The sequence below is a fragment of the Cynoglossus semilaevis genome, chromosome 14 (assembly GCF_000523025.1).
Source record: "Cynoglossus semilaevis isolate Cse_v1.0 chromosome 14, Cse_v1.0, whole genome shotgun sequence".
NCBI classification, from domain to species: Eukaryota; Metazoa; Chordata; class Actinopteri; order Pleuronectiformes; family Cynoglossidae; genus Cynoglossus; species Cynoglossus semilaevis.
Window position 1 is genome coordinate 6,486,172 of NC_024320.1, and position 12,543 is coordinate 6,498,714.

Genomic DNA, 12,543 nt, shown 5'->3' on the forward strand with positions numbered 1-12,543 from the left:
CGCCGCCCCGGCCGGAGCCGGCAGCCGCGGCCGCAGTCGCTGCAGCCGAAGCCGGATCTCCCTGGTCGTCGAGTCCCGTCGGTATGACTGGCAGCCCGCAGCAGCAGGATGTGAAAAACTCCAGCAGAGACGATCTCCACACGGGCACCGCGCTGCATCACAGACTCCCGCACTTAGCTTCCCACCAGACTCACGCCAGTGCTTGGGGGAGTGCGAGTGCCCCACACATTAACTCCATATCCGGGGGGCAGCAGCAGCAGCAGCAGCAGCCCCTCATTTATTCTCAGCCCGGAGGCTTCACTGTGAACGGGATGCTGAGCCCCGAGAGCCACAGCCTCGTGCACCCGGGCTTGGTGAGGGGGGACACCCCGGATCTGGACCACGGCAACCATCATCACCACCATCACCACCAGCATCCGCATCACCAGCAGCACGGCGTCAACAGTCACGACCCGCACTCGGACGACGACACGCCGACCTCGGACGACCTGGAACAGTTTGCAAAGCAGTTCAAGCAGCGCCGGATCAAACTGGGCTTCACGCAGGCGGACGTCGGCTTGGCTTTGGGCACCCTATATGGGAACGTTTTCTCCCAGACGACCATCTGCAGATTCGAGGCTCTGCAGCTCAGCTTCAAAAACATGTGCAAGCTCAAGCCTTTGTTGAACAAGTGGCTGGAGGAGGCTGACTCGTCCACCGGCAGCCCCACCAGTATCGACAAGATCGCCGCGCAAGGGAGGAAGCGAAAGAAGCGCACGTCCATAGAGGTGAGCGTGAAGGGGGCTCTGGAGAGCCACTTCCTTAAGTGCCCCAAGCCGTCGGCCCAGGAGATCAGCAGTCTGGCGGACAACTTGCAGCTGGAGAAGGAGGTGGTTAGAGTGTGGTTTTGCAATAGGAGGCAGAAGGAGAAACGGATGACGCCCCCAGGAGTGGCACAGACGCCGGAGGATGTATACTCTCAGGTCGGCAATGTGAGTGCAGAAACACCACCCCCCTCCATGGACTGCAAAAGAATGTTCAGTGAGACGTAGAACAGCACATCAGAATATTTTGTATGAAATTAGACTGATTAAAAGCACACAGACTATCTTCAGACATTTTATACTGTGAGGGAATGTGAATAAAACGGCAACATTTGAAATCTATTTTTCACCACAAAGAGACAATAAAAAAAACAGCAACATTTCTCCCTTTTCTCCCACAACCCCCCACAGAAAACGCACCGTTTACCAGGCCCTGAAATGTCTTAACCTAAAAGGTTCCTTCTGCTTTTTTCTTTCAGGGTCATTTTTTAGTAGATTACTTAAAAGATGCAAGTGAACCGAGCGACCAGAGGGTGACAACAACAAGTTCATTCCACCAGGTAATTTTGGCGCATTGAAACACACGGAGCCGAACCCCGGTTTAGTTTTTACTATCCCTATTTTCCCTATTTCCCTTTGCGAAATTATTTCCCCCAAATATGACCCTGTGTGACTTGAAGAAAAAGGGAGAAGTCATCCTAGGACTGAATTGACCTTCTTTCGCCTTCATGCCCCACAATAACTGAACCAAAATAACTGCACCTAAATGGAGAGTGACATCCTCGGAGATTCCGTCATCATTTTACAACTATTTGCATTTTTTTCCCCCTCGAGATGGATTGCATTGTGTTTGTTTTTTTCCCCCAAAACATGGATAATTAGAGATTCGAGGCCCTCATAACAGAACACCACCAGGACCAGGACTGTGATCTCAAAGATGACTTTCTATTTTTCGTTGTCCTTTGTTTATTATTATTATTATTATTATTATTATTATTATTATTATTATTATTATTATTTAAAGGACTTCTGAGGGGTGAGTGTTTTCTCCTAACAAATAGAACGAAAGACTTTTTTTAAAAAATGAAGAAAAAAAATCAGCTGCACTTATTTCAAAAAAATGTTTGTTGCCAAGTGTGATTGAGTGGGTGCTGTGGATACACTATTAATGCTGCCCTTTCTAAGCAGTATTCTTTGGTAGGTTTTTAATAATGAAATCAGTAATATCCGCAATATCCTACACGAGATCAAATGCTGGTCTGGGTAGATTACTTTATATCTTTTATCAGAATTACTTGTTTTGATATGCTGTTGGACATAGGTATGAATTATTCCAAACGGTTATTTATTTCCGCCTAAGGAATAGTGTAAGATGCTTTCCCTTCTCCTGTTTTATTTTTTTCTCTTCTACGTGTTTTGTTATTGCCCTTTGGGGTTTAATTTTGTATTATAGTTTCTAAAGAAGCACAAATCACCCTGAGCTGACAGTGACCGTTGTTAGGTAATAAAGCTATATTTTGATGTGATGATTTTGATTGTAATTTAATTTCAGTAGTGTTTTCCCACGAGCTAATTGAGACAATAAATTTGTTAGAATGAAATACATTCAACGTGTGTTACGATTTTCATTTGCAGAAGTAAATTTAGTTTATATTGCCTAAACAATTACTGATCGGTAGATACGTCACGTTCTCGTGTAAATAGGCGTAACAAAGAAAATCCAAGAATAGCGAGATTTATTACGCAAATTAAATTGTTGTAAAATATTTTAAAATGTATATTGCAGTACGAAATGCAGGGAAATAAAATAAAAAACAACAACATTTGAAAGACGTCGAAAATACAAGTAAAACAATAACAAGAGTTGAAAAAAAACCCCTCGAGGACCGAAGTTACCAACTCAGCAAAGAAGAATGTGTCCCCTCGTTTGTAATGATGAAGCCATAAATGTATATTAGTATTTAAATGGAGCGTGTCGGACAGTTGCAGACCTCCACAGTTCTCTCTGTTTGTTTACACGTGCTGCCTCCTCAGGCCTCGGAGCTGAGGCAGCGTCGACAACATGCTGCAGACAGGGCATCGTCTGTGTGTGCGTCTGTGTGTGTGTGTGTGCGTGTGTTTGGTATAATGTAGGTTGATGTGTGGGGATTTAAGGCTGCAGGGACGTCTTAAAGCAAAGGGACGCGTCCATATCGTGAGGGTTCAGTAACGTAGCCCACGACGCATGGCTGTGTTATGTAACAGTTCATAGAACAAGGAATGAATTAAAAACACACACCGAGCAACGATTTAATTTAACAAACTACATCAATAAATTGTATGTCTGGTTTGACTTCAACACAATGAAGCCAAACGTGGAAAAGTACCGGTCTGAGCTGTGGCAGCACCGCATGCAGGTGCGTCTTCCAGGTGTCCATAACTGAAGACAGAGGGCGGTGGTGGGTCACTGACCGTGTCTGTGGCAGTGTCGAGTTCGGCTGGTCTCACCACTGCCACAGACACTTCTGTTTACGATTTTTACGGCTGGAAAAAAAATGTAAACAGAATTTGAATGGAGCCTGTGAGTCCTGCCGTGGTCTGTGTTAAGAATGGCTGCAATAAATAAATGACAGTTTACCCTGAGAACCAGTGAACCGTTAAACCGTGAAATGAAACTGAATTATTTTTACTAATGCGTGCATGCCTACAATGTGGCTCTGTGGTGGTAAAATGTAACATATCTGTGTGTGTATATATATATATATATATATATATATATATATATACACACACAAAATATGGTTAGTAGTATTTTCCTACTTTCTTTTCGCCCATTCAGCAAAACATGAAACGCGCCTCCGCGCGGCAGGATTTAAAATTCGCGCATGATTTTCCATAATAGTTGCTTAGCAACGCAATTCTATTACGTTGCAACGTTTTTCTTTGTGTCGGTTAGTCAAAGTGGCAGCGTGGACGCGCTGGGCCAATCAAAAAGTTCACAGTTTTGCGTACATTAAAATTTCAGTGTCAACAAAATAAACAATATTTTAAATACGGGATTATTATTATTATTATTATTAACATTATTATTTTAAATCAAAAGCAGCAAGATCAAGTGTGCGTACATGTATCTATAATATATTCAGGTCTTCAGAGTAGATATTGTATTGGTATTGATTCGCAGTGCTCGTTGTCTCACCACTCTGCCCTTTAAAACAAGGTGTTTGTCAACCACTACCTACGTAATGATGACTATGATAAAGACGTCATAGTCTGATGATGCACTCAGGGAGTACACACTGCGAGTATATGTGGGTTCAACTTCAGTAATAATCTGTTGCTTCAGTAGTACTCTGACACGGTGTACTTGTAGCTCAGTGTGAATCCAAATGTCCACAGACGCCGTCAGTGTTACACTCGTGGTGTTGTTGTGGTTTAAACGTAGAGTAACGCCTTATTGTTGGCTGCTTTTAAAGTTGCAGATGTGACCAGATGACGTTAAATATGTCAGCAGAGCTCTTTGGGATGGGAGAGAGTTCGACACCCAAACTGCTGCGCACACACATGACAAAATCCACGGCTCTGCCCGCGCATGTGTGTGCGTGTTTATTTTCCCAGTCGAGCGCATGAATATGGATCATCCTGAGTACGCTGCTCTCCACAGTGAGACATAGAACATCTCCTCACGGATTAGGACAAAAATAGAAAAAAAAAAAAGAAGTCCCGGTGAGTCGGGACGTGGCTGTAGTGAGTCTTCATTCATTTGTTCAAAGTGAAGGTTATGTCAGATTTTCTCTCTTTCTCTTTCTCTCTTTATATTTGAAGAAATACAAGAGCTTTTAGCTTTTTAAAAAATATATTCAAATATGTCCTGACCTGTGTTTGTTTACCTCTCTAATTAGTAAGTAATTGTTTACTGGACAGACAGACAGAGAGTTCAGTCACACACACGTAGGTGTGAAGTGTACTATAGCTTCTTCTCTACACTGATATAATATATATATGTAAATATATAAATATTTGAATGTGTATATACTTTATATCGAGCGTCCATTTGCGCCAGTGTACCCGATGTAAGAAAGAAATATATATATATATATATATACAATATAAGATATTTGTATAAATAGACATATATTCCAATATATATTTCTTCTTTTTTTACAAGTAATCTTAAATTGTGTGTGCTTTGTGTCTTCATATTTTTGTTTTTGTCTCAATTAGCTGATTAAATCTTATTTGGTGAAATAGTGTGAAACGTTCAATATAAAATATCAATTACAGTTAAAGACTAAAAATGTTCCCGAACAACTTTCTAGTTATCTTTTGTTTCATGTATTTGTCTTATAAACCTTTCACCGGAACTTTTAAATAAATCAACCCAATTCATTCACACTTACCAACCTGTACTGTAGGAGACGAGACAAATCAAATCCATGTGTTGGACAGTGAGGACATATCTGGCTGATGTATCATCTATGTGGGAGTAGATGCTGTACACAGTGGTCTTGGTCTTTGCATGTTGTTATGACCAGCTTTTTCATGCTTTTGTTGATATAAAGTCAGCTGGAAAATGTGACCCACGTGGGAGCCATGCAAATGTGCCACTGTGTGGGTAAAGGGCAAGTGCCCTTATATTTGACCACAGTCAGATATAAGGCTCTCACACAGGTGTGAGGCCCACATTCTTGGTGTTTTTCTGTGTGCCATTTTCTTTTATCTTCACCAACCAATGCGACTCCTTTCCTCTGAAATTCATCTCCATTCACAGAGAACCACAGCTTCAGTCATTAGGAGTCATAGAATCTTATGTCGTCACCCTAATTATTTTGGAGTAATTTCATAGAGTCTATCAATGACTTACAAAAATTTTAATTCAGTACAAATCCTGAAAACTATATCTAAAGTATATACACCTGGATTTTTACTTGTTGTCTGTCCTTTTCTTCATTTTCAAAGTCTTCTGTTCTGAGAAGTTAAAAGACGATATTAGAGGCATCTGTACATAGAGTTCCTTTTAACTACATTGCCCTGTGATGGTGCGTGCAGCCTGTGATAAGAGACCTTCTTGTTTGCTATACAGTCCCTCTACGCTGAGAAATTGAAAACAGCTCCACCCTACATTCAGCCGTGCCGGGGATTTTCAGCGAGAGTTAAGCAGCTCCTGAAGCTGGTCTGCATTTAAAAAGTCGACCAACGTTGATAAAGACCAACGCCTCTTACTGCAAAAGAACCAGTGCCAACAGTTGTTGTTCTCTGGCTTCTGAGTCACTCACACAGGGGGACGGGGTCTGGACCAAGCTGACCAGAGATTCCTAAAACCTAAAAAAGGAGAGCTTCTCTGAGGGTAGTTCAACAGCACTTTTCAACAGAGAGATTCATTGTTAGACATATTTCAGCTTCTATGGACATTTTGTAAATTTTGCAGTTTGCCTTGGCTGTTAGGTTAGTGCGTGTGTCCTTTTCAAGTCAGAGTCCCAGGCGGTGGAGGTGATCTCTGAAGCAGACAGATCAATAGTTGAGGACAGGGACAAGGGTTGGATGGTCCTCAGGGGTCTGCCCCTGACATCTCCTGCTGCAGCTCACCAGGCGGGCCGCCTGCTCTGGTCAGCTATCCCAGCAGGCCATTCTCTCCGGCAGCAGTTACCAAGGTGACAGCATGTCAGTGTAGCCCTACAGTGAGAGTGTGGGGTGGGGGGAGCGGAGGGGCGCGAGGAGGAGCCCTAATGCATCACTAGGTCTGATGGGTTAGTCAATACTACTTAGATCCAGAGGGAGCCAGACTTGCTATGACACACACACACACACACACATACACAAAGGGCTTTTCCACAGAGATAAGATCCACAAACACTCATACATTCAAGCATAAAAATTTACAACAAACAGTCAGTATTTATAATCAGCACACCGGTCTGCCATTCAAGATGTATGAGAAAATATCAGAGAAATCCTACTGAAATTTATAATTCATTTTCTAGTAGCCCAACAAACAAAAACTAGTAAAAATGACCATAAATTTGTATGATACTTCAACCTCTGCATGAGTTCATCCATGTGTTGCATCAGAGACTCTTAGTTGGAGAAAAAAAAAAGTGAAAATAGAATGGATTTTTGCTATACTAGCAATAGAGCCTTCTCTACACTGATATAAAATAAATTGTAAAATATATACAGCTTTATCGATATGCAATATACCGCAGTGTGCACTAAAAAGCAACTTTTAAACTTAGGACTTTTATTTATTTATCTAATAAAATAAAGGGGCTTGCACTGCAATAAATAAATGCATTAAAATACAGTTACAATTATTATTATTATTATTATTAAATGAGGCTCTAAAGTAAACATTTATAGAGGTCTTTGTTATATTTATTGTACTTTACTTAACACAGTTGTAAAGCCCTGTTCTACTCATTGAGTGTATTGGTACAACATGGACGTTGGCTGCTCCTCCACAAAGCTGTACATTCCCAAAAACAACTGTGTTAAAAAATGACAACTTAGAAAATATTAATAATCATTTATTATTCTTGCCTTTTCAATAAACTTTTTCTTTTGTAGGATGTGATGTGTTGTGTTTCGCCCTGGTTTAAAAATAGTCTCCTCCAAGTCATAGACGAGCCAAAAGACAGGGAGTGAAGTTAAAGAAAGAGAAAGAACACTTGGACTGTCTGACTCTGTATCTTATTAACCAAAGTGAGAGACGGAATTGCAAAAGCAGCAGCAGCAGCAGTAGCTTGGCTCACAGGCACTGGCTGGATAGTTATATCTAGGCTGTAAAGTTAATGATTACCTGTGATCATTTTACAGATGTTTCACCATTATTTGTTAAAGGTTAGCGCCTTGAGTCCAAATATTTGCTATTGCATGCATTTTCACTTTACTCGAAGCCCTCTTGTTTTAAATTAGTGTAGTAGTCAGTGTTGTCTGGTGAAATGTTAAAGACACAGAGGAAGGATTGGTTTGAGTGAAGAGAGGTTTGAGGATATGACCTCTGTATTCCAAGAAAATAAGACCACACAGTGTATCATCTGCATTATTGTGCATTGTCCATGTATATTTGTCGATTTGTGTATGTATATATATGTATATATATACATACACAAATATACACAAATATATATATATATTTGTATATATTCTTTGTTTTATACATACATGGGCTAAGAGGCTAAAAAGGTTAATAGGTAGAAAATAAAAGAACGAATAAATAAATGATCATACACATTAGCAAACACGGAGGTAGCTTGCGCTTGGTTCCATTCAAACAGCTTCTTCTGCTGGTTCGCAGCTTTGCTCACTGAAATAAAAGTAATTAATTGGTGCTATACACCAAGGAGATAATTATCTTTCCCAGAACCTGGCACATATTTAATTACCAGTAATTGTTCCCTGAGCCTTGTTCCAAAGTGATGTATGTCAGATGATTCTGATATATTAAACACTAATCCTGCACTTGCTGGTCAATTAGGAAATGTCTGTCAAAGACCAGGCATGTAAACAGCAATGCAGACAACAGACATACTGTATAGTGAACAGTGCAGTTCTTTCTGCAGTCCTCACTGTCTCATTTGGCTTATAGCTGTGTGCTTTGTTATCTTCCTCAGGGTAGCTCTATCTATCTCATTCCTTCCCAAGGTGTAAGTGCCTGCCATTACACCTTGGAGAGTAATTTGAGATCATTTTGCAACAAAAGCCACTGATACTGAATGTCACACGGGCTGCTCTCCGTCTAAGTGTCACAATCCAGTTTAAAAAGCATCAGGAGCTAAATTTATTCTCCGATGCCTGAGGCTGTGGGAGGACCTGAAGTTGCAGCAGGGCTCTTGAACATGAAAACAGGGTTTAATAAGTAAACAGGCAAGGCAGAAAGCAGGGCTTGTGATCAGAGCTCATATGCCCGGCTGAGCCCCCGGTAGGCGCTACTAGCTGATTAGCCCTGCCGATTGTACCTTGTAATTGCAGTGCCTTGACCCCCTCCAGGCAAATATTAGATTTTAGTGGTTTAACCTTTCCAGTTGTCAAAGTAGGGAAAATTGCCCAACCAGATGTTAAGAAGTCCAGCAGTAGACACAGCATGTCTAATCAGCGGGAGGAAAAAAGCCCTGGGGTTGAAGTCTCTTTTCTAATATTGTCCCAATTTCCTCAAGCCTTTACAAAAAGAGTTTCTCTACCATGTTTTCTCTCTAGGAAATAGTCATTCTTCAATACTTATCCACTCCTCTGGACTCAGGTAACAAGCAAGACATGTTTGTTCTAAACACTCCAGTAGCAGCCATGCAAAAATCACATTAATGATTTAAAGATCAATGGAACATTCAGTCATTCACCATGATTCACACATAAAGGGTGAATATATGTGAAATATATGGTTGACATATATTCACATAAGAACCATATCCATTTTAAAGTGCTTCTTTACATATATTTTTTTTAATTGCAGTAAGACAGAGGTTGGTGCAGCTGGATGAGTTTGTTCACATAAAATAGAAACAGAACACAGCCCCTTCAGGTCTTCTTATCTGGTATTTGAAAAATTCAACCACACATGCAACGCTGCTCTGGCCACAAATCAAACAGCTGTGCTTCATTTGGATACTTTTTGTGTGTAGTTGAAGTTGTTTTTTAATGCAGTCAATGGTAGACTCAGAATGAAAAACTTTGAGAATGTAACAGACAAGCTTTAAAGCATTGTTTCCCAAAGACTGGGTCGTGACCCTCAGGTGGGTCGCAAAAGTTCTTTTTTTGGGTCATCTCTCATCATGTCTCCCAGGAGTTTACAAATGATGTCTATTGACTTGAGTCAAGAAGGTGTGTGACTTTTAAAAGATTGGTCCCCAGAAAAAAGGTTTGGGAAACACTGCTTTAAAGGACCATCCCCTGTTTTAAATCAATCAAAAATGTCTAATGTATTTACCCAATGGTTGTAACAGCTGCTATCTAATCCCTAGTATGTCTGCACACACTTGGTTGAGTCTGCAGGCCTTTTGGGAATGAGTGGCACTTAGGCAACAAGCTTTTTCTCACGGGCAGAGACCCTTATGCTATATACCTTTGGGTAAGAAGATGATGATGGCAAAGGGACGACCAAAGTTTTTCTTGGGTCATTCCCAGCAGTTTCTAGAGAGCTCGAGTTTCTCGCCGTCCAGTCTCAGTTTCAGATCCTCTTCCTCCCTGACAAGCATCTCCAGGCCCCAGTTCCCCCACATGTAATAGTTTCCTTCCTCCCTGAGCCTCTTACCTGAAAAATGTGTCCAGTGAAGGAAGGGGAGGGAAATAAACATCTTTTCATCACATGGATGGACTGAAGTAACCCTTCAGCTGCAGAGGAAACTCAATACTGCCTCTAGCTCACTGAGTCAGAAAGGAGAGGGCAAGGGAAGGGGGATAAGCAAAGTGGTTCCATGTGAGGGATCGAAGTGAAGTCTGGGAAAGACGGGATTGACACCCAAAATACACCTCTCCTTCTCCCTCCCTTTACTCGGACCACCTTATAAAGTCCCCCGCTCTCATCTCAACTCTGTTGGCCCTCTTTTGAACACTACACACCTCTCCTATTTGTCAGATATTGCAGCATCTAAACTAAATATAACATCATTACATATCATTCAGTGATTTCTAATTTTAAACAGACTCAGTGAATAAGAAGGTTTCATGTTTAATGTTTTAGAGCAGGGGTCTCAAACTCCCTGCTCCCAGATATTTTACAGAAATACATTTTTGTTACATAAAAATACTGTATGATATTATATTGAAAACAGCTAGTACTAGGGCTGGGTATTATTAAAATCGAACAATTCAACGCAATTTCGATACAATTAGATTCCATATTGATCTAAATCAAAGATCACCGGCCTTTTTTAAACTAAGTGCCGTGTCAACCGTACTGAGAGAAGAGCTGCTTCATGTGGACTCCTCTTGGACTCCTCACCAGCTCTACCACCATCGTCCTGCTCACATCTCCTCCGCAGCCGCCCCTGTAGCCCCTCCAGTCTAGCCGACTCATCTCCTTCATCTCACCTCTTCATCACCTAACCCTTTCTTGGATTGTAATATTCCAAATATACAACAAACTCCTTGTTAATATTATTTCTTATCATTTTGGTTTCTGTATTTTGGGTTCTTTCGTTTTTCTCTCTTAGAGAAATGTAACACGTTGTCAGTTCTGTTCACATCAGGTGTTTTATTCCATTTATTTTCCAGCCTTTCCAGTTGTTCTAACTTTAACTGTTATTCCACTCATCTATTAAATTCTTTCTTGTGCACCTTTCCAAGTGATTTTTTTTTTACTAAAGACAGTCACACCTGTTACACCTCCACTCAGTTATGTTTGTTTTTTTTTTTTTTTTGGTTCCATATGAAGCGTTCTCTTCTAGCTCCACTCTGCTCTGGTATTTCTGTCTATCCCCTGTGGAGCCATTCTGAGAAGGAGCCCTAATATGTGCAGACATCTATAGCCACCTCGCAATTTGTTGCACACTCCATTCATTTCATGCACTGCCAGAAGTGCTTTGTAATTATCCTGATACTGATGAAGGCTGAGTCCAGGTAATCACAGACAGTTTAGTTGTTTTTCAACATCTTAGCAAAATGTCTCTATCCATAAAAGTGGCAAATTAATTTCCCCTTAATGACCATTCATATGTGTGTTTGTTTGGAAAGAGGATACATAGTCATAAACCGGCACTGTGTGTTAGTCAGACTAGGATTACAGATTAAGCCAATGCTCGTTAGTTTCTGTGGAAATAGGGTTGTAATAAGATGAATAAATGAGTGACTTCTAAAGTCTGGGTCGGTGAACATTTTGGGGCAGCCATGTTGTACCAAGATCAGTTTATTCTCTACACACGAGGATATTAAGGAATCGGCTTAAACCTGCATGGAAATGATCTCCAGTAAACCATTCTTGGAGAGAGAAGAAAAGGAGCAGACTTGGCACAGTGCCCTTAGTAATACTATCCTTCATTTCTTTCTCGTCCACTGTTTCAGCCATACAATTAGAAGATTGTTGCCGAGTCTGGGATTCAAGAAAAGAATACGAGTTAATGTCCCCTATTGTGCCATTTGTTCTTCAGCTAAGTCCAAGATAACACTGGACATCTCACCCTTGTCCTCTTGAAATACAGGAGTTGGGAATCAACCTAAAGAAGGCTCTGGAAGTAATGTCTTTTGTCTAATGTCGTCTAATGTCTTAGAATAGACAAAAGACAAAGACAGGGGCCTGTTATACAGCAAAACCCACTTCTGAAAAATATTTTTGAGCTGTGACAGCTTCTTCTTCTGTCTACTGTTTCCGTCACGGGACGCCACAGCAGATCGTTTGCTTCCATCCCACTCTTGTCTCCTATCCTGTTACTCCAACCAGCTCAATGTCCTCCTTCACTACACACATTCTTCTTCTTCGTCTCCAACTTGATTAACCATAGCTGTTCCTCTGACCATTTCAGCATCTTCACTTCAGTCACTCAGTCTTCTGACCATTAGACAGAGCCACTGTCTCTGAACCATTTTTTGTACCAAAGGACTGGTCGACCGTTATCACCTGTTACTGTGGACCGGTAATACCACACCATTGTTGAAGGATCATTACATTTTTGAAAAAAAACTTTTTGACTTTATTCTGTTAGCAATAGAGACATCCCACACATCCCTGACAGTGAACTGATGCTGCATGTGATTTTCCCCAGCCTTACCTGTTGTGTTCTATCTGTGAGAAAGTTGGTAATCCACTGACAGGTAGATGGCAGGGCAGTAGGCT

General features: G+C 41.0%; 1 protein-coding gene across 3 annotated transcripts in view; it reads left to right on the forward strand.

The window, feature by feature from the left end:
• The window catches only part of pou3f3b (POU class 3 homeobox 3b), a 3,506-nt gene extending 1,117 nt beyond the window's left edge, over nucleotides 1–2,389 (forward strand). The window contains exons 2-3 of one of the 3 annotated variants that reach the window (XM_008324778.3): nucleotides 18–971; nucleotides 1,283–2,389. In XM_008324778.3, coding sequence (XP_008323000.1) covers nucleotides 18–971; nucleotides 1,283–1,381 — 1,053 coding nt within the window. In that variant the 3' untranslated portion in view covers nucleotides 1,382–2,389. Of the gene's footprint in view, nucleotides 1–17 lie in introns of all 3 variants that reach the window. The other 2 variants (XM_017038291.2, XM_025062740.1) reach the window with 2 other exon arrangements.
• The last annotated feature ends 10,154 nt before the right edge of the window (nucleotides 2,390–12,543 follow it).